This window comes from Oryzias latipes, chromosome 17 (genome assembly GCF_053564925.1).
Source record: "Oryzias latipes strain Hd-rR chromosome 17, Olatipes_Hd-rR_3.1".
NCBI classification, from domain to species: domain Eukaryota; kingdom Metazoa; phylum Chordata; class Actinopteri; order Beloniformes; family Adrianichthyidae; genus Oryzias; species Oryzias latipes.
Genome location: NC_136253.1, coordinates 33,456,914 through 33,478,309, shown reverse-complemented (window position 1 = coordinate 33,478,309; position 21,396 = coordinate 33,456,914). Strand labels below are relative to the sequence as shown.

General features: G+C 40.8%; 4 protein-coding genes across 7 annotated transcripts; all 4 read left to right on the top strand.

Moving 5' to 3' along the window:
- Positions 1-746: 746 nt before the first annotated feature.
- Positions 747-5,692, top strand: bcl10 (BCL10 immune signaling adaptor). The gene is made up of 3 exons (XM_023964940.2): positions 747-1,252; positions 3,305-3,593; positions 3,688-5,692. The coding sequence occupies exons 1-3, from the start codon at positions 1,202-1,204 to the stop codon at positions 4,092-4,094; spliced, it is 747 nt and encodes a 248-aa protein (XP_023820708.1). The 5' UTR covers positions 747-1,201; the 3' UTR covers positions 4,095-5,692.
- Positions 5,693-6,357: 665 nt separating this feature from the next.
- LOC101157647 (mucolipin-3) lies at positions 6,358-10,903 on the top strand. 3 transcript variants are annotated; one of them, XM_011487036.4, is made up of 13 exons: positions 6,358-6,497; positions 6,995-7,240; positions 7,331-7,498; positions 7,577-7,730; positions 7,878-7,950; positions 8,027-8,123; positions 8,212-8,311; positions 8,875-8,987; positions 9,454-9,603; positions 9,711-9,812; positions 9,900-10,022; positions 10,372-10,578; positions 10,670-10,903. In XM_011487036.4, exons 2-13 carry the CDS (start codon positions 7,019-7,021, stop codon positions 10,808-10,810), a joined length of 1,650 nt encoding a protein of 549 aa, XP_011485338.1. In that variant the 5' UTR covers positions 6,358-6,497; positions 6,995-7,018; the 3' UTR covers positions 10,811-10,903. The 3 variants fall into 3 exon arrangements, with proteins under 3 accessions (XP_011485338.1, XP_078790376.1, XP_020566850.1); XM_078934250.1 differs by having other exon boundaries at positions 10,372-10,582; XM_020711191.3 differs by having other exon boundaries at positions 10,372-10,589.
- A 901-nt stretch (positions 10,904-11,804) lies between these two features.
- ssx2ipa (synovial sarcoma, X breakpoint 2 interacting protein a) lies at positions 11,805-18,099 on the top strand. 2 transcript variants are annotated; one of them, XM_004079430.5, is made up of 14 exons: positions 11,805-12,132; positions 13,395-13,522; positions 13,746-13,909; positions 14,369-14,575; positions 14,789-14,899; positions 15,010-15,145; positions 15,229-15,304; positions 15,388-15,568; positions 15,685-15,832; positions 16,559-16,695; positions 16,844-17,017; positions 17,097-17,214; positions 17,437-17,590; positions 17,728-18,099. In XM_004079430.5, exons 2-14 carry the CDS (start codon positions 13,489-13,491, stop codon positions 17,870-17,872), a joined length of 1,785 nt encoding a protein of 594 aa, XP_004079478.1. In that variant the 5' UTR covers positions 11,805-12,132; positions 13,395-13,488; the 3' UTR covers positions 17,873-18,099. The 2 variants fall into 2 exon arrangements, with proteins under 2 accessions (XP_004079478.1, XP_078790375.1); XM_078934249.1 differs by lacking the exon at positions 13,395-13,522 and having other exon boundaries at positions 11,993-12,132.
- A 66-nt stretch (positions 18,100-18,165) lies between these two features.
- On the top strand, positions 18,166-20,490 carry gng5 (guanine nucleotide binding protein (G protein), gamma 5). The gene is made up of 3 exons (XM_020711190.3): positions 18,166-18,338; positions 19,821-19,965; positions 20,207-20,490. Exons 1-2 carry the CDS (start codon positions 18,258-18,260, stop codon positions 19,944-19,946), a joined length of 207 nt encoding a protein of 68 aa, XP_020566849.1. The 5' UTR covers positions 18,166-18,257; the 3' UTR covers positions 19,947-19,965; positions 20,207-20,490.
- The last annotated feature ends 906 nt before the right edge of the window (positions 20,491-21,396 follow it).

The window sequence follows — 21,396 nt, the reverse complement described above, 5'->3', positions numbered from 1 at the left end:
ATGCAGGCACATTTCAATTTTTTTCTATTTTTAAATGTAGTTAGTGTCACACAGCTTTTTGACCGATTTTGGACAATTTTACATCGATTTCTAAACATTGTCAGAGTTGCTGGGGCCTATCCCAGCCACTGTTGGGGGGAGGGGGTGTCTTGGTTCAACCTGGACTGTTCACCATCGCAAACTGTTTTTAGAAATCCATTATAATGATTATGATGATACTTTGTTTTGGACAAATACTATAAAAGGAAAAATAGGACCATATAAAAAACAAAAAGTACATGAAATATCTAAAAGGGAGTGAGAAAAAGTAGAAGCGTAATAAACCCTGTGCCCTATACACCAAATGCATTGCCACACAATGTACACCCGCCACATATGATGGACGAGTACATTTTCAGTTTCAGATACAAATATACTCGCATAGAACTACACACTTTCACTTTGTGTCTGTAAGGAGAGAGTTTCGTGTGTTTTACAGTTTGTTTTAAATTTTATTTATTATAAAAATGTTTTGCTTTTAGTTTTTAAGTAGAACATTTTTTTATTATTTGATTGATGTGTTGCACTTTGTGTTACTTATGTATGAAATGTTTGCTTTGTTAAATTAATAAAATTACATGATTAATCTTTGCGAATTTCATATGTTTAAATAACTTCAATAAAAATAGCTGTGATAATTGTCTAATTAATTGATATTTAAGATAATTGAAGCTGTCTGATGTGGCGCGGACCCACAGCGCCCCTGCGTGGACAGACTGGGAACAGCGCGTGAGCAGTTATGTGACTACAGATGGAAACAAAATTCAGCAGCACCGGAGGGGAAATCTGTTCTTCGGGGGCTTTCCCCGGTCTGTGAACGTCATACCAGGCGCATGACGAACGTTCTGGTCAGTGGCGGGAAGAGCAGATCACAGAGTGAAAGTTCCGTCTGTGCTCGGTGAACTTCTGCCTCCGGCCGCTTGACGTCGTCTAAGCTCGACTCAACCAGGAAGTCCGGACTTGCCTTTCCCCTCCGTGATTGAGGCAGAAAAGAAAAGTTGAATGAACGTCGGTTTTTGAGGCACCATGAACCCGCACGCGCTCGGGCGCTCGCGCTGATTCGGCGGCCGTGCTTTAATGGTGGTGTTCGGGAGGTTTAAGGGCCACTTTGGACGCACATCTCGGGTCGGTTGGAACACCTGGACCTTCGCCGGTGTGGGGGATGGATGCTCCTCACCTCACCGAGGATGAAATGGCAGAAATTAAGAAAGACGTGAGTACCGGAAGTGCCACTGACTTTTCGCTGATTTCGGGGTCGATGATTTTTTCTAGTGAGGTGATCGGGTTCACTGATCAGATATCCGTGACCTGCCTGAAAGAGGAAGTGGCTCGCCACACCCTCGTGCACAGTCTGTACCATGAAGTACAATGCAGTAAAAAATAGTATACTTTTGAACCAGTATACGTTCAAGTGGAATTACTGGCCTCCAGAATAAAGTAGAGAAACATCACCTGTTGCTTAGTTGTAGGTGTGAAAGTTACCTGTTCTGGCCTTGAACAGGTCACTTTGTTGACCCCCCCCCCTCCTCCTTTTGATCCGCCTTGTACAGTTGACCTGGATGACCCCGAGCCATCTTGTCTTTCTATGGTCTTAAAGGATGTACCTGTGCCTTTGTCCTTCCTGCTCTTCTGTCCAGATGTTCTCTTCATGATAATCGTGTGTCCTCTTGCGGTAGCGGTCGCTAACTTGTCTCTTAGTTTGCTTCATAAAAAGCCTTTTTCGCTTAAACATGGACGAGGGGTTGACGCTTATGGTATTGTGCGTTTTGGGGTTGTCCGGTCCGTTGGAGGTTCGTAGAGAGGAGCGGCTGTATCTGAAGAGCGCAGGTGTGTATTGCAGTTCTGTTAAAGCTCTTACGTCACCTGAAGGGACGCCATGAGAATGGATCGACCCATTGCCGTGTGTGTGGTAAGTGAATCAGTATTGGTAAGACTACAGGAAGTTGTGCAAACGTATGATGTACGGGTGATACTGACTTACGGGGCCACCACCACGCTATAGTTGTTAGTAAGTGTAAGGACTGACCCCCTTACTGAACACACGGGGCGTGCACGTGATAAGTAAGTGAACTAGGACGCCTGTAGGATGTCGCTCTAAACATTGTTCTTGAACACGCACTTTGGCCATGGCGTTCACACTGCTCTTGCAGGGAGGGGCTTCTTCTTTTTCTTTTTTCACGTTTTACTGTTGCATGTCCATCACCTACAGTTGGAAGAAGCTCGGTGTGAAATGTAGAAGGGGTGCAAATCTCACAAGTCGTGTTCCAGGCTTTTTATTTCACAACTGTATTCCGATATACGAAAGACTTGGTGTCGTAGAATTCCAGCGGGCCAGAAACCGGAATGACAAACGCTTGACATTTCCGTGAATTGAAAGGGACGCCACCCCCACGTCATGACCAAATCCGAGTCCCTGATTGGACAAAGTTTGACCTGGTTCAACTTTCAATGGCCACGCATTTTGTACGTAGAGTCCGAAAACAGTCGCAAAAACTTGAACGCGAGAGCCCGAAATGTCCATATGCGTTTCAGGCACGCGTTTACGTAGACTTTTCACTGGAAGTGGTTGTTTGAACGCCCGTTGCCGAGGGCGGTGTGAACGTAGTTTTAGGGGCTCCTTGCACAAGACTTGTGGGTGGGGTGGGGTCGAATACTTGGAAAAATCTGTACAACACGCCTGCGTCTGGCCTACTTCACCCTTATGTGTTGTTTAAGTGTTCACGAGGACCTGCCGCCCGCCGCATGCCGGTAGAAAGGAAAGCGCATGAACATTTTGGCTCTTTGGTTGACTGAGCGGTCCACGACTTTGATATTTCCCATATCCACCCATAAGGTCGGCGGTGACTAAGGCTAAAGGTGTTCTCGTGTGTCTCATTTCTTTTTGTTGCACGTAATGACTTGTCTCTTTTTTCCTCTCATAACATGTTCCAGTGTTTTTCTTCATGTTTTTACTATCACCCCATTGTTGCAGATATTATCTTGTCTGTTCTTTTTGGTTCTGTAACAAATGTTTCAATATTTTTGTCTCAGTGTTTGCCTCTTTCTTGTTAGTTCTTTGTGTTGTGTAGGATTTCTTCTATTTACATTTTCTAGAAGGGAGTCTTTTTGTGTTCAGTTTTGGAGTGTATATTTAAAAAAAAAGTTAAATTTATCTCTTGAATTATTTTAAATAAATTAGATTTATTGCAATTGGAGTAACTTATCAGTTTGCCATTGGTTATAGGCTGGGTCATTACAAATACACCAAATTGTCTGGATTTTCCAGGTTCTGACCAGACTGCGACACTACCTCTGTGACAAGATCAGAGCGGATCGCCACCTGGATTACCTGCGCTCTCGCCGCATCTTGACCCGGGACGATGCCGAGGAGATCAGCTGCAGGACCACGCAGACGAAGAGAACGGCCACGCTGCTGGACATCCTGGCTGAGAACCCGCGCGGCCTGGACGCCTTGGTGGACTCCATCCGAGAACTGCGCTCGCAAAACTTCATCATCGCCAAGATCACGGACGAGGTGCAAAAAGCCAAAAATGAAAAGCTGGAGTCTCTGAAAGGTAAAAGCAGGTCCTAGGACGACCTTCTATTTTTCCTCTGTTGGGTTTTCCTGATTGTTTCTCTATTTTTCCCATCATCCCCCCTCCCCTTCAGCTGCTGGAGCCTTTGGTTCATCATCTGACGGCGCCTTCAGCACACCCAGCAACCCGGGGGACCTCCCCACCACATTTTCAAACAGCTCCACTCTCATGTACCACCCGGATAGTGAGCACAGCCCCTCCACCTCCGACATGGGAAGCTCTCTGAATCTGCCGTCGTTGCAGAAGTCTGGAGACTCCACCTCTGGCGCTAGCATCGGCACAGCTTCCTCCACGTCCTCGTCCAACCTTCCTAAGCCAGGAGACCCCGGAGCTCCGCCTCTTCCGGACGAAGTGGAGGTGGAGTCCCCGTCTAACATAGACTCAGCAGCACAGGGGTGCAGCAGCAGTGGGGGAGACCCGAACTTCCAGCCGCTTCGGTCCCGTTCCCTCACCCCAACGTCTCACCGGAGCATCTTTTAACCTGAAAGGACCTGCTGATGGAACCTCGCATCGCTTCTCTGTATTTGACCCGAATTCTGCACATTTGGGTGCGTTTGCAGTCAGCGTCCTGCAGGACAAGGGCAGGACGCTGACGCACAGGTACCCACAGTTCTAAATATATGTGAAGGTTTTAAACGAATTAAGGGGCATTTTGGTTTAGATGTTTGTGGTCGCGCTGTCGACTTGTGAATTTGTTTTTGACCAGCATCTTCATCGTTTCTTTAGTCTTAAAAGTTTTCTGGATCCGTTTGAAAACTGTTTCAGGACAACTGACTTTAAGGAAACACCGGATCTGAACGGAGACCACCCGTTAGTTTACGTCCGTACCCCGATCCTTTTTTGATCCAGTTGCAAAGCGTGGTTTTCTAATTATGTGGTTTTCTAATTATGCCGTTTTTAGCCAAAATGAAAACATTTGTGTCGTGTTCTAGGACTTATTTGGTCCAGAGCATCCCTGCCCCCCCCCCCCCCCCTTTCACCCATGGCTCAGAACGCTCAGCTAGCTGTCCTGCTAGCTTACAGCCCCTCCCACCCCTAACCTAATATTACCGGTGCAATGAAAATGGTGAGCAGTATCGTAGCTATCCAGCCGTACAGTTTAGATCCAGATTCCAGCTCAGACGAGGAAAACAAAGACCTTCATGGATCCGTTTGTCTGACAGTGGATGTATCAGAAAGGGGCGGAGCAGGGAGCTTGTGGCCCCGCCCCAGCGTATTGTCTACATCACAGATACAATCTTTTCTCAGATGGGGTTTGTTGTCTACTCCCGATTCATGATTTGAATAAAGAAATACTCAGAAATGCGTTTTTAAGCTTAATTTTCTTCATAGATGTCCTTTTATCTCAAAAAAGAAATGCAACAAGAAGATGTTAAAAACACAATTTTCATCTGAGCGGGCCTTTCGATAGAAATGACAAAAGACAGAATATAAAACTAACCAGAAATCACTGAAATTCCTCTTTAGAAGTTGACCAGAATTGAAGATGCTGTAAAAATGCCTGTAAAGCCGTGCTGCAGCACTTCTGCCGCTCCACACAGTCTCTGTTTCAGGTGTCGTCGTCGTCCTTCTTTTCATAGCAACAGCCTCTAAACGGATTTGTAGTGATTTGTGACTCCAAGCCTGGAGTCAAAAAAACTGAACTGATCCAATAGAAGTGGAGAAAAAGTTCTTTTCTTTTTTTTTTGGGAACAAACTCCTCATTGAGATTTGACTCCTAACATCTGAAGCCAGAGAGGGTAGAGTGTTGGGGAGACAAAAAATACATCGATGTATTCAAGTCCTACTGGATCTGGAGGTCAGGAATCTCTGACCGCTAACCTCTGAAGGTTTAAGGAGTTCTTCTTCACGGAGGAGGAGAAAACATGGCGGCCTCACTTCTGCTTCTGCGCGGAGAGACGGTCACCACGACAAACGAGGGAGGGGCTTTTTAACCTGCTTTTTCTGTTGCATCAAGAATCTCCTTCACCTTTTTCTTCACTACAAGAACTGAACACAAACATGTACGAAGCTCTAAACTGTACTCTAAAGTGTACACAGTGACCCGAGCACAATAAAGTTTTTTTTATGCAAATTCAGCTGTGTGTGTTTGTGTTTTATTAGTGTGCTTGTGCTAGAGCAGCCGAAGAAATAAACATCCAAAAAGACTAAGTTCATTTTACTAGTTGAATGCTATAAATCCTCCAACCCATCGTTTTCCTGTTTCTCTTTCTTTATTTAATTTTTGCCGCTTAACTCCTTCAAATTTTCAGCTATTTTAACCATTCAACTATCAACATTTTCAGCTTTTTCCAGCTATGACTTTCCGGTCCTTCAAATCCTTGAATGTTTCTGCCTCCATTGAAATCCATGGGGAATCCTTGGTGCAGAAGCTCGCTGGTTCCATACCCGGCTCTGGCATTTTTCACAAAAAATCTTTTCTGTTTTCTGTTATTGTGCTGTTTTCACTTTATTTATGGTCAACTTGGATCATTTGTTTTTTTATTTTTTGCCAATTATTACCCTGTAAGTTTCATTTTCATTCAGCAATATAGCATTCAAGCCTGCATTTTCTTCTGGAAATGCAGCTCCTTCTAGCTCAAGTGAATTTAAATTTCCAGACTTTTTCCAATATTTTGTTGCTTCTTACCCCGTAATAATCCAGACCCAGGAAGAGGCCTCCGTCCTGCATGGAGTTCTTATTTTAAAGAAGCAGATATCGAAGCTGGCTTCCTTTTTTTTTGTTTTGGAAAAACTGGAAAAACTTCAAATGACACAGAGGAATGACAGTCATTGTGGCGAGGGCTGCTGGCCTGACTCACGCTGCCACCTGGTCCTCATAATCTGCTCTGGACTCCTGGATTACAGGGCTGTAGATCGCTGCTTCACAACAGCTATTCGCAGGTAAACCACTTTTACTCCTTTATGATCATAAATTGTGTCGACAGTAGTTTGTGTTGTTAAAAGTAGTTTAAAACAATAGAAACAAATCCTTGTGTGGAATAAAATCCCATTTGGTTAGAAAGGACTCAAGATTTATATTTTTTATCTGTGGAAATGATGTTAATGACACCAAAAACAGCCCATTTAAGAGCATGATTTAATTCAGAATGAAAAGATTTACTTGTGTTTTCTTAACTTTAACTCCACAGCTCTGATTTTTTTTTTAAATATTTTTTGAAACTAAAATTAGCAGAAAAACATTAATAGCAAACGCAGCAAACAGAATGTATTTCAGAACCTTATAGCTTTTATTAATAATTTTGCATAATTTTTGGAATAAGATTGAACCAGTAAAAGGAGGGAGAGAACGAGTTAGTGGAAGAACCAGTTTGATAAACATCAGAATGACTGGAATGGCTGAACTCTTGCTGTTGGTTATGAAAACGTCTGATCTGCAGCGAACGTTTGGCTGTTTGCTCTCGATGGAGGAGTCTGAACCCCTGCTGGCCGCTGCGGCACAGCCCAGGCGGGTGATCGGACACGCCGCATGGAGCGGCCCCTTTCCTGAGTCGACGGTGGTGGAAGATTTCAGGCGTAGGCTCAAGTATTACTTCATGAACCCCTGTCAGAAGTACAGAGCCAGAGGGCGAAAGCCCTGGAAACTGATGCTGCAAATATTGAAAATTGCAATCATCACAGTCCAGGTGGGTTGTGGTTTCATGGGAGACGTGTTTGCGTTCTCCAAATGTCTGCTTTATGCTCTGTTTTCTGTGCTTTTTTGTTTTCCAAAACAGCTGGTGTCTTTCGGTCTGAGTAATGAAATGATGGTCACATTCAAAGAGGAAAACCTCATGACCTTCAGACATCTGTTCCTCAAAGGATACAAAGACAACTGGCAGGGAAGCCACGCTATTTACTCCCAAGCTGATCTGTACGACCACATCTACTATCTGATCTCCAGGGTAGTAGAAATTCAAAACAAACTCAGAGAACTTGTCGTTTTGTTAAAATGTTAAAACGGTTTTGAAATCCCTTTTTAGTACAGTCATCTCCAGAACCTGACAGTGGGGAATCTGGCGTACGAGAGGGTCGGCGGCACGTTCACGCCTCTGACCGTCTGCAAAGTCCTGTACAGGAAGAGCAACGTGGATCCTGGGAACGATACGTTCGACATCGACCCACACGTCGAGAAAGGTCTGTCGGTGTGGAAGATTCCCTCAAACCTCTTCGCATGACTTTGTTTTTATGAATCACTGGCGAGAATAATCTGTTTCGTGTGACCCAAAAAGAGGAAATCATACATTTATAGTGAATCACATTTTTTTTTTACCCTTTTTGTAGATTGTGTTTCCATATATTCTGCATCGTCGGGAAACAACAAGACACACACCAACTTCTATTTAGACTTCAAAAGGTGACCCAGCTGAAAGGTTGCTATGACGACAGGTGAGAAGCCTGACACAGAGTCTGAACTGTGTTTATGTGTCCAGGCTGCTATCAGTCAACGTCTACCTGACTCTGAAGACTGTCAACCTGCAGACTGTCAGGCACCATGAACTTCCAGATTGCTACGACTTCCATATCACAGTGGGTGACAGTATTTTAAGTCAATTATCAATCAGTTACAACAAAACATAAGCTAAAAAACTCTCTCTTTGTTTTTGTCTTTTTACAGATAATATTCGATAATCGAGCGCACAGCGGGAAAATAAAGGTTGATGTAAAAAATCAAGTGAGGATCTACGAATGCAGAGACTGGAACGTGGAGGGAAACTGTGAGTTTGATCTCAACCAAAACATCTATCTTGGAGATGACCAGTAGGGGGCAGTGTGATTAATTAGCGATGTCACGGTTCACTGACTTAATCGACGAATCGGTTTATATTTCTACGATCCAACTATACCGATCGGTATGAGGGAAGTCGTTAACCGAATGGATCGACTGTATCGATATTGGAAAGCACCATCTGGATTGAGGCACAGTAGGTTTATTTCACTGTAATGTTAAAAACCACCAAGTGCCGTGAAGAACAAATGCTGAGCAACATTTGAGCTCAGATGAGGAAAACAAGGATGCTGCAGGATGGAGCGGAACTTGTGACCCGCCCAGAGTATTTTCTACGTCACAAATACCAACTATTCCAAACAGGATTTTCTCATCTGCTCCTCATTCACAACCATTTGAATAAAGAAATACTCAGAAATGCAAGTTTCACCTTAATCTCTCTTCATCTATGTCCTCCATCATTAAAAAGAATGCAACAAAGGCGCGTTAAAAACACCAAAAACACATTTTTGGAGTCTCAAGCGTCTCTAAACCTGTGGATCTGATTTTCAGCTGGAAAGATTGATTATCTCCTGGTCTTGTTTGATACTGTGGTCATCGTGGCGTGCTTCACCTCCCTCATCCTCTGCTCTCGGTCTGTCATCAAGGGGATCCAACTCCAGTTTGTAAGTTTGGATGGAAACTACGTGCACAAGAAAACACAGAACAACAGAAAACAGTCTGTATTCTGAGCCCCTGGAGTCATTTCATACAGTTTGTTACTGTTTTCTGTCATTTGGAAACAACTTTTCAGTTTTTATTGTTCTTTCTCTTGTTTTAGATAATTCAAACTCAGTAATTTCCTATTTCTTTGCAATGTTCTGCATTTTTCTTGTATCTTAAAGATCTTTTATTTTTGCTAACCTGCTACCATCCTCCTCCTCATCATCAATCTTGGGGATGTTCTCAGTTAATTTATCTCCATTTTGACTCTTTTACTTCTTGTTGAGGGTCTCAGGTTTGTGGTTTTAATGTGTGAAACTGCATTTTTGGATAGACACTCATCTCTATATGTGCAGCTGATTTCCACGAACTTCTACTCTCATGAAAGTGCGTTTGGACGCTCCCAGGCTTCTGTTTTCTCTCACGCAGGAGTTTTCTCGGTTCTACCACACCTTCTACAACAAAGTGGTGTCTTTGTCGGACCGGCTGGAGTTCGTGAACGGCTGGTACATCCTCATCATAGCCAGCGATGTGCTGACCATGGCAGGGTCGCTGATGAAAATTGGGATTCAGACAAAGGTTTGTTGTTTGACATTGAACTTGGTGCAGAATTTCTTCAAATTAACAGTTTGAAGAAACCATTATTTTAAATAATTAGGTTGTAATTTTCTGTTTCTCCGCGTAAGTTTCAGTCCAACTATGACATTTGCAGCATCTTGCTGGGAACAGCAACAATGCTTTCATGGGTCGGCGTCATTCGCTACCTTGGCTTCTTCAAAAAATACAATGTAGGAGTGACACTAAACTTTATATCATTGCTCGTGCAGATAGTTGGTGCATTTACACCTCCAGTAAAATTCTTGACTTGTTCTCAGATCTTAATCCTGACCCTGAGGGCGGCGTTTCCTAATGTCATCCGTTTTTGCTGCTGTGTGGCGATGATCTATCTCGGGTATTGCTTCTGTGGCTGGATCGTCCTTGGACCTTACCATGACAAGGTACAAACAATAGGATAAATGTCCTGTTTGGTTTTGCAAAAGTTAAGAATTCACAGATACAAAGAAAACTTTTCAGCTTCATTGTTATTCCTTATTCTAATTAATTCTCTTATCCCTTTTCTTGATCCATGTTTTTATACATATTCCTATTCTTATTTCTTCGTCTTATTCCCATCCCTCTTCTCATTCATTTTCTTTTTTTGTTCATATTTTTTTTAATTCTTGGTCTTGCTCTTGTTCTTATCAAATACAATTTCTAAACACCATTTATTTTTGTCTTCACTGCTCCTTGACAGTCATTAAACAATGAAATCTAATTAACTCCCATCATTTATTTTTTATCTTCCAGTTCCGCACACTGGGCAAAGTGACAGAATGCCTCTTCTCCCTCATTAACGGAGATGATATGTACGCCACCTTTCTGAAAACTCGAGACAACTGCTACATGGTTTGGCTCTTCAGCCGGCTCTACCTCTACTCCTTCATCTCCCTGTTCATTTACATGGTTCTCAGCTTGTTCATTGCTCTCATCACCGACACCTATGAAACCATCAAAGTTAGTATGTTGTAAGCACACAGTCATTACCGGTTTCAAACACATATCTGTCTTCAGTCAGCACTTTCTAAATAAAACGTTTCCTTTTCAGCATCACCAGAAAGACAAGGAATCTGTGTCCCAGCTTCACATCTTCATGGCAGAATGCAGAGACCAGCCGGAGTCTGGAAAATACCAGACGGACGTGGAGCCTTCCACCTGCTGTGTGTCTCCATGTGGCTGCTATGGATGATGTAGTTACAGGCAGACATACATGCGCAATAATCAATATCATCTTTTTTCTGAATCATCAATTGTTTTGGAGATAAACAGTTAAACCACCTCACATTGCCTTGCATTGTTTGCTCCGTGTGTCATGAATTTACATTTCTCAGTGCTTCCATCAGTGAATAACTTTGTACTTTTGCACATTTCCATCGGCACTAAATGTAAAGTCAAAGCCTCCAAGTAGAACATTACAGCGCCGTTTTTACATTTCTATTTTTTTCTACGTTTTCTATCAAACTGAATATTCCAACACACTGAAATGTGAGCAAAAAGAAAAAAAATTCCACAAAGTACTTTTTATAACAGAATGCAACAGACAAAATCCCACATTGTTCCTCTGAAAATTAACAAAAAACAACCAGCCCTAGAAGAAAAATTTCAAAAAGAAATCTCATCTTTTCACTTTTATACCAAACCCCCAAAAATGTGAATATGCTGTACAAAAGGCAAACATGTCACTGTATGGATTCACAGATTGTTCATGGAGCCTATAGTTTTCTGCCTATTGATCCCTGAATGGAGTTATTTGCTATTCTTTTTGTTCAAGTGTCTTTGGTGGGTTGAAGGTATCAGGCTCTTAGTTTGTTTCTGTCAAAAATGACCAAATTATGACATTAACCCTACCATAAAGATTTAAGGTGTCCTCTTGTTTTGAATTGTTGTTTTTCTTTAATAATAACAATAATAATAATAATAATAATAATAATAATAATAATAATAATAATAATAATAATAATAATAATAATAATAATAATAATAATAATAAACCTAATATTATAAGGTGTGTGATTATTTTAAATGCAAGTTATATTAAATGTTTATTTCATTACAATTTGAAATTTTTATGCACTTTAGTCTTGCATTTGCAGTGGTTTAATTTATTAAGATAACCACCTCGTGTTACCACGCGAGGGCGCTGTGGAGACGGTTTCAAAATCCTATGTGTCCGCCCACATCCAATGTCCGACTCGCATACTGGTTGCTTAACAACAGTTCCGCCAATGACGCCGCGGTTTAGTCGGAGCAGCAGAAAGCCGACGGCTTCACGCACGTAAAAAAAAAAAAGAAAAAGAAAAACACAGCCTCGGCCAGCTTATCAATAGACACGCCGCGAGTTTTCTGCTTTTCGGGACTACTTATTTTTTTTGGCAGAAATCGTTAATGCGAAAAGAATGACACGCAGGTTCTGCCCGGAATTTGCAGGTGTGTCTGATGACGGAGGCTCCCGCTGATTTGACGGACATCGCCGAAGTTAGACACTCGGTTCGGGTCGACCCATCAGCAGCGGTGAGTTTGTTTATGGCGCGTGCTGCTAGCAGAGCAGATAAGCAGATTTGCTAAACCGAATAAGAGGATTTTATTTATTTATTTTAAGAAAACGTTTATTTAACGGACAAAACCCTAAACGCTTTGCTAACACTTGGTTGTTTTGTCATTAATCCAAATAAAATAAAATAAATATGATCACGATATAATGTTTCACCTTGTACACCAAGGTGCCTTTATATAAATAAACCTTTTGGAAAAATTCCTCACATGCCTTTATCTTCATTTTGTAACTTAAAAACCAAACAAGTTTTCTTTTATTCGTGAACAGAATGTCCTCAATGATTTCTGAATACAAGTTTAAACAGGGAAAGTTGTGGGCGTGGCTTGTTTATGGTTAAATTACATCCTGTCCAGCCAGTTTGATCAGAGCTGCTTTAACGTTTGAACAATAAAATACAATTAAAAAATACATTTATTCAGTTATGTAGGGCGGAGAATTAGGGTCACCACAAAATAAGAAAAATAAATAAATATATGACAAAGTCGTAAAATTATGATGAAAAAGCCAACATTTTAAAAGAATAATTTGTAAAATTATATATTTTTACAACAATTTATCAGAATAAACTTTTAAAATTATGAGAAATAAATTAACAATTTGAGGATAAAGTAATATTATTTAAACAAATTTAAAGATGTATTATAAATTATGAAAAAAATCAACAATTTAAAATAATAAAATGATTAAATTAACACAAATTAAAAAATTTATGCTATACAAAGGGGCGATTTAACAAAGAAAAAAAAAATCACCATTTAGCTTTTAAAATGTTTCCACAAAAACAGTCCAACATTATCCTTTTAATTTATGCTGCAGATAATTCACACTTCTCATCCATTTTGTGTTGTTAATGCATTACTTTATTTTCAGAAAAGTCCTATTTTACAAAAACATGTTTTTTTTTTCCCCACGTGAAATCACATCTTTTTAAATAATGAATTCACAATTTTATTCTAGTAAGATTTTGACTTTTTTCACATAATTTAAAACTTTATTCCCACCTATTTATTTATTTTTTGCCCTAATATTCAAACAGAATTTAAAAACAGTGAATCAATCTTTGACATCGTGTCCCTGTAGTTCATTTTTTACTGTTGGGGGGCTAATGGGAAGGAACCCCTGGTGTAACCCTCGCCGGCGCTCTCGTGTGACTGTTAATCCAGCATTAGGTCAGATTATGTCACGCTGATCTGCCTCGTGGTTTGCTGCTCCGTCGCAGGGCTCGGTCCTCCGGGATTCTCCGGCCTTTGGGCTAATCCGCTTCCCTGGAGACCCCGTGAGCTCCGGTCCCTGTCTGCTGATGCTGCAGTGATATGGGAGACTGGGGGTTGACTGAGACATCGATGGGTAAAGATATGTTCATGTTTTATAGTAGATCTGCTCCGTTTTAAAACGAGAAAGAGCCATGAGCTTCCTATTCTTGGATCTGCTTGAGATGACCCACATTTTTGCTCTCATTTCAAACAGCGACCTAATTCTTTTTCCCAGAAGAGGAAAGGACAACCGATTGATTGTTGTAGCTGTTATAATAATTGCATTCTTATTGTTTTTTTTTTCCTTTTTCTTTTAGATAATTATGAGATCTCCATCTTATCACATGTGGCGATGTCCCCCTCCAGGCACAACAACCTCATGTCTGCCTATTCCCTGCCTTCCTCTAAAAGCTCCTACAGTGTGATAAGTGCTTTCTGCACTGAAGACAACATTCCTCAATGCATTTCCTACATCAATCAGGTTTGAGGAAAAACTATGAATGAGTAATCCCAGTGGTCTTTTAAGTATTATTATGACGTTTTTAAGGCCAAAAGGGAAAAACCCTGGCGTTTACCAGCAGAAACGATGTCCCAGAGAAATTTGCCTTGCCCCCCCCCTTTCCCATCACCCACAACTGAGAGGTCTCTGTTTACACTTTCAACCTAACTAACATTAGCAGTGCAACAAGAACGGCGAGCAAAATTGGAGCTCTACACCCGTCCAGTTTATTTTCTACCTCACAAATACCATATTTTTTTTAACTGCATGTTTTCGTCTGCTCCTGATTCACAACGATTTGAAGAAAGTAACACTCAGAAATGCAAGTTTGATCTTCTGATCATCCTAAAAACGCCACAGGAGCATTTGGAAAACACAGTTTTAAGGACTAAAGGACTGCAATGATTAAATTATCTCTACTTTTATCGAATCCTCCATCAGGAACTTGGCTCGCTGGGCCTCGCCGCACACATCCAGGCCGACCCCCCCGGGAGAGCCAGTCTGAATGCAGCGCCGGCGCTGAACGCCATGTATGAGCTGCTGCAGATTCACAGGAGGAGCATGAACAACGTAGAGGAGCTGGAGAAGGAGCAGCTAAAGAAGACCAGCACCTTGGAGCACATGCAGACGAGCAATTCCAGACTTAAGGCACGTGAGCAGCTCTCATGGATCCTTTTGAATCATTCAGTTTAAGTTTCATTCAGGTGAAGTGGAATAAAGACTCGTTTTTTGTTTTTTAAGGAGTGATTTGGCAAACTGTCTTGCATGTAAAAGAGTTGGAAAAAGGAACCTTTTAGGATGTGGTCCTGAGCTGAACATCCTTTCACGTTGAGCTGCTTTCTGTATTTGTTTACCCCTCAGGACCAGTTGGAACTTTCCATACGAGAAAAATCGGGCCTGCATGAGACGGAGAGGCAGCTCCAACTCAAGCTGAAGACTCTCCAGAGCTGCTTAAAAACAGAAAAGGATGAGGTAGATGGATGTCTCATCTCTAAGAAGTCAAAGTTGACGTTTTAAAAACTCCTTACGCGACAAACGAAGCGCCTCACTAACACTTCAATCAATGGTCCAATCAATAACAGGTCCAAAAGCTCCAAAGTATCATTGCCAGTCGTGCCTCTCAGTACAGTCATGATGCCAAGAGGAAAGAGAGAGAAGCTGCTAAACTGAAGGAGCGCCTGAGCCAACTGTTGGTCGACAGAAAAGACAAGAAACTTGGTAAATTTGGGATTCTCTTTCCATAATATAGTGTGGAGTTCTTTTTAAGGCTTCGTGCATTTCCCCTCTTTTTTGCTTCACAGCCATTGAAATGCTGAATTCTGTTGGAAGGTCAGACGGGAAAAGGAGCCACTGGAAAACTGCGAAAGCGACAGCCAGGTATCCCGAAACTCTGCCGCTCCTCGGTCGTATTGAGACGGTGTTCCAGATCTCATCTGCGCCTGTTTGAACGCGCTTTGCAGCCGTGAGGCTGAGATGTACAAATCCCTGCTGAGTGACTACGAGGCCAGTCAGAGGGCCCTGATGCTGGAAAACGCCGAACTCCAAAAAGTCCTGCAGCAGATGAAGAAGGAGATGATGCACATCCTGAGTCCATGTCCGCCTTTGAACAGAGGAGGCTCTGCGGAGGAGAGCCAGGAGCTGGTAATAAAGTGTTTTTGTGTGTTTTTTAAACATGTGTGTGTACATCACAACACTGAAAAACGGAGCCAAACATGATTGGATAGGATAAGTCATTTGTTCCCGCTCTTGAGTCACAGGGGGACTCGGATAGAGAGGAGAGGAGCGCAGAGACCAGCAGGGAAACTCTGGACCAGTCTTGTGAGCACGCTCGAGAACAGCTGACCAACAGCATCCGGCAGCAGTGGAGGAAACTCAGGAACCACGTGCAGAAGTTAGACAACCAAGGTATGAAGGTGCAGTCAACTGAACAACATATTACATCACACTTCAACACAGTACTTAAAATAAGGCCATATAATTGAACAAAATAATATTCTCAGCCCGTTACAGGATAAATAATGCCTAATATTACTGGCGGTAGTTGTAAACGGCACAGTGGCCTTAAATATTTTCTTAATTTGAAAAATCTCGGGTTGTGTCAGAATTCCTTCCCTACTCACTATACAGTCCACTATATAGGGCGTTGGTCATTTCTCTAGTGCTGTCAGAATCCACAATTCAAAATCCAGTGCCCTAGAAAGTTCCCAGAAGTCTCTGCGAAAAACCAGTGTGCATCGATGCTCACTAGATCGACGAATATAGACCACAATGCATTGCGTTTGAACAATTTCTGCCCAAATAAAAATGTGTTTAAATGTATTATTTTTGATAAAACATCAATGTTTTTGTCTTCAGACGACAGTGGACTCATAAATAATCGTCGCAAAATCTTCATATCAATTAGATTTGAACTTTGAGAAGTCGATGACATCATATCCGCCGTTTAAAAAAAAAAAAAATCTTTTAAAATTCAGGGCTCGACATAATGCCGCACTATGTAGGTTTTTAGTAGTTGGGGGTTAGGGTGGGAGTTCGGACACAGCCTCTGTGTTGCCAAACCTCTAAATGTGTGTGTGGGGGGTGGGTGTCCGTCCGAAAACTCTAACCGTTTGATTCCCTCTTGCCTTGTAGCGTCTCTGGTGCAGAATCAACCGCCGTCCAACGCAGAGGTGATCCCTCTGGAAACGCATGAGCACGAGGTGGAAAGGATGAGGCTCGAAGTTCAGCAGTGCAAAGAGTTCATCCATGCACAGCAGCAGCTCCTGCAGGTCAGTTTTTGGGAGGAAAGCTCAGCAAATTGGGTAATAAGCACCAAAACTGGGACTTGTTTATGGGTGAAATATTCTTTTTTTTTTCTTTTTAAAAGCTGAGGCAAATGATAGATGACTTGTTTTAAATAGTGTTTTTGTCCATCAGCAACAACTCAACACATCATTTGACGATGAGACGGCAGCTCTTCTCAATGGCTGCTACACGCTGGAGGAGAAGGAGCGCCTCAAGGAGGAATGGAGGCTCTTCGACGAGCAGAAGAGAAACTTTGAAAAGGAGAGAAAGAACTTCACCGAAGCTGCCATCAGACTGGGGCGAGAGGTAACCCCGCCTCCAAGGTTGTGCCGCAGAGTGGCTCCGCTGATGTCCCCCATTCACGCCATGCTGTCGGTTTCCACAGAAAAGGGCTTTTGAGGAGGACCGAGCTGCCTGGCTCAAGCATCAGTTTCTGAGCATGACTCCCTTTGCAGACCGCATGAGATCTTCCTCATCAGACGGTCAAAGTGCCCTTTCAGTTAGTAAGTCGAGCAAGTCTTTACGTTTCATTTGTTTTTATAATTATTTAAGGCTTGTCGCTGAGATAAGTGTATCCTAAAGATTGTTAGTTATAGAAAGTATGATGCAGTGGCAAAAAAAAAATGAATCATCTAAGGTTTCAATTAGAGGAAATCTTTCATTTAAAAAGGCTTTTAGCATTTCTTTGTTACCTATTTTTTTTATCATTGCCGATTAACTATTAGAAAGTGAGCCTGAGATCAGGACGTCGTCTTCTAAAGCTCCACCGGTCAAATCCTCCGCCTACACTACATTCTCCACTCCCAAGTCTTCAAAATCTGCTGCTGTGCCATCCACGATTGACGTCTGTCGCACACTCCGACTCATCCCAGACTACAGGTACTGTGGTCTGAATATTTGAAAGTTAATCATAAGGACCATCTATTCCCCCTTTTGGGCTGCAATTATAACATTTTCTTTAAGGTTTTTTTTTTTTTATATGTTTTGCTTTAATTTTTTATTCGTGTCCATTTCAGCTCCTCCAGACATTCAAATCAAAGACGCTGGCAGGAGTCGAGCGCCACCGAGGACGAGGAATCCTGGCTCAAATCAAAAAGCAAAGTTTGCTCCAGTGATCTGAGTATTTTCTCATTAGATGAAGATAAAAACCCGCTGACTTAGTTGGTGAAAGATCTACAACTCCGTTATTGATTGTCTTGACCTCTGACAAATCATTCATCTCCACCGATTGAACACAAATGCACTTTGAGTCGTATTCTCACAAGCTAATAAACTCTCTCATTATCTATGTGACATATTTTAAGTATAAATTATTGATTCAGTTGAATGTGAAGTGGTGGATTATTTTTAATTTGCGTGACAGCACAATAAAGGATCTTTTTTCAAAACGATGGTTTTTTTTGTCGTTGGCGCCCCCTGGCGGTCGTTTCGTTTTTTTCTGCTTTAAAGTTGAAAAACCAGAGCCCGCCGGAAGTCCTCATCCTTTAGCATCACTTTTCCGGACGGCAGCACCGAAACCTCGAACTTTAGACATCCAGCGGCAAGAATGTCCTCTTCTTCCAGCATCGTAGCCATGAAAAAGGTGGTCCAGCAGCTGCGTTATGAGGCGAGCATAAACAGAGTGAAGGTGAGAAGTTTTTTATTCTTTCTTTTACGAACAAAACAGAGGAAACTGTTAGCAATGCTAGGTCGCGCGCTGCGCTAGCGTTGCTAGCATGAAGTCAACAGGCGTAATGGGGCGTAGTTGCAGCTTTTAACGGGAATTTCTTATGACTACATGGAAAAAACTACTGAATGCGGGTATTTCAAGTTTTTTTTTTTAGATTAAATCATACCGTGCCGAGTAAAATGTGTAATTTGAGCGAATTTCTTTTTAGCTGCCTGCTCAGTTTGTCTTCTGTAGTTTCCGTTAACTGAAGTGAAACTACTAGGGTGAAAAGAAATCTATATATTTCATAAAACGAAACGTCATTTTGAATCCAAAGTAACTATTTGTTCCACAGGCCCTTAGTTCTATAAATGATCCACTGTCTGAAGATTTAAACGATTGAGGAAACTTTTATCAAAGTATTATGAAATCCATAATTGTATGGGGGGGGGGGGGGGGTAAATCTTTATCATTTGGTTATCTATAAAACCACACAATTAATATACAAAGTCCACAGTAATGACCTTCACCATTGCAATCCATTCTGGTGAAAAACCAGTTTGACCTCACAGGGGCCAAAAGCTGCTAAAAACAACAATAAAATTGAAGACATTAGACCTAAACAATAACTGAGTTTGTGTTTTTGCATTTGCAAATGTCTAGAGGATATTAATTAACCTTTAAGCACTTTTGCTTGTTTAATCGTGGTTTTATTTTGGGACTTGGTAATCTTTGATTAGCTTTGATTATACCACTTTAAAATATTATTGTGCTCATAAAAGTGTATTGATATGTTGAAAGGTCAGTTAAATTAATTTAACACCTTTATGGTCACTTCCCCTTTTTTTCTGGCTTAATTTTACACGTTATCAAAGTAACAATAAGAAATTTGGATCTACTCGACTCTTGCTCATTTAAGTAGTCAAATTTTGTACCAGTTTATTCAAAAATGTGCAAATGCTCTAATACAGCAACCTGCAAATAACGCTTACAGTCACTTCAGTGAAGGAAACTGCAAAGGTGAGCAGCTCATCTACTGTTGGCAGGGAAAAAAGTTTTGGTCATGAATAATGCAGAAGCATATATTTAAATATAGTAAGGATTAAATAATACTAAAAAATGGATTAGACTCTAGAATCAAATCACAGCTTTATTTAAAAATCCAATCATGTGAAATATTAGAGAATTTATTTGAGTCTCCTGGATTAAAGAATCACATTTTTAAAGTCCTGTTTGAACAAATCGTATTTTTTTCATTAAAAGGTAAAAGGGAAACTAGTTTATTCCTTTTTTTTACGTCTAAAAAGTTTCTACTTTTCAAAGTAACTTAATAGTTATTATTAAAGAAGTTCTAGTTTTTCCCTGAAGAAGGGACATTTCTTTTAAATATATTCTTTATTGCTGTGTCATAATCCTTTGTGGTTTTTATCATGCAAAACAGGATTGCTCTTTTTTGACCAGGTTTCTCAGGCAGCTGCTGAACTACAACAGTTTTGCATGAACAACGCCACACAGGACCCTCTGCTGACTGGCATGTCCTCCAGCACCAACCCTTTCCGACCACAGAAGGTCTGCTCCTTCTTGTGAGAACTTCCTTGTTGTTTTGGTAAGTCAGCCACACGCGTAACATTCTCACATGCTCATACTTGTACTTCATGCTGCAGTGCAAGTACTAACAGCACTTCTAGAAACCAAAAGCCATCACCAAATCTGAACTATTGAGGAATTCAGTTCATTTTAAAGACGGTTAATCTGTAAACTGAAATAGAGCTTGTGGCTTCACACCTGTACTTATCAGTTAAAAGAGTCAAATGTATTTTTATACAGTATGTGTCTTTCTTCTTTAGGCCTTGATATCATCTACAGGGAGATAAACCTCAACACTACTCCTCATGCCTAGCCATCGCACTGCCACGGGAAGATGTCTCAGATGTGGGCAAATTGGGCTCATTTCTGGAGAAAAGATTGTTTTCTTTTTCAGCCACAGTGGAAAAATATTGGTAGTTTGATTTTTTTTCATGGCACATTGTGTTTTTTTGGTAAAGTTGTGCGCCCTTTTGTATTACTTTGTTTGAGTAATCATTGTTCTTTTTGACCTTTTTATATTTAATAAAAACAAACTTCTTTACTACTCCCTGAGTTTATTTATCTTGAATATTAAAATGTTCTTTTTTGGGTATTATAAAGGGTGAAATGTTTATACATATTGAAGAAACTGCTAAAGAAAAGGGAAAGATCTAAATCAAACTTTTCATTTGCATAAAAGCAATAGTAACACAAAATCTGTTGGATTTTGTACCACATATTTGGATCAGTCCTGATAAAATAAATTACTGTGTTCAATTTCATTTTACTTTAATTTTTCTTTTACAATTATCAGTGCGTTGTGCAACATGTAAACTTCAACTTTATCACTTCAAACTTATTTGCAATTTGTTTTTGTTTTTTTTTAAGAACGCAAAAAAGGTTGACAATAAAAAAATACCAATAAAAAGCTTTAAATAAGAGGTGGAATTTTAGAATTCAAACTGAAAAATATGTAAAAATGGGATTCCTGACACCTGGCCACAGTAAGATGTCAATTTGAAAAAGGATGCTTATTGCAAAAAAGAATCCTCAAAAGTGATGCATCTAGATATATAGGTTTGAATGCGGCGAGATGCATTATTACTGTACTTAAATGCTTCTCTAAGCCCTAAAATTACTGTTTATTATTAGAAAATTGTTTTCTTGGAATATTTCTTAATGTTTTAACTTCCTATTTTTTCTTTAAAAAGTAACTAGTTTATTATGTTATATTCCATGTTGTACAAACATAGTTGGGTACTGGATTGGTTCCTATTATTTCTAAATCATGCCTTTGTGGTTTTAACAAAACAATTTAATGCAGTGCAATAATAGAAGTGACTTTTAGAACATGTACAATTTCACTTTTATGCGTCAGTTCTAAACATTTGCTCAACAATGGACCTCCGTGCCAAATGTATGATTTAATATTTATTTTTATTTGTGTCTTTATTGCGTCAGACGCGCCCAA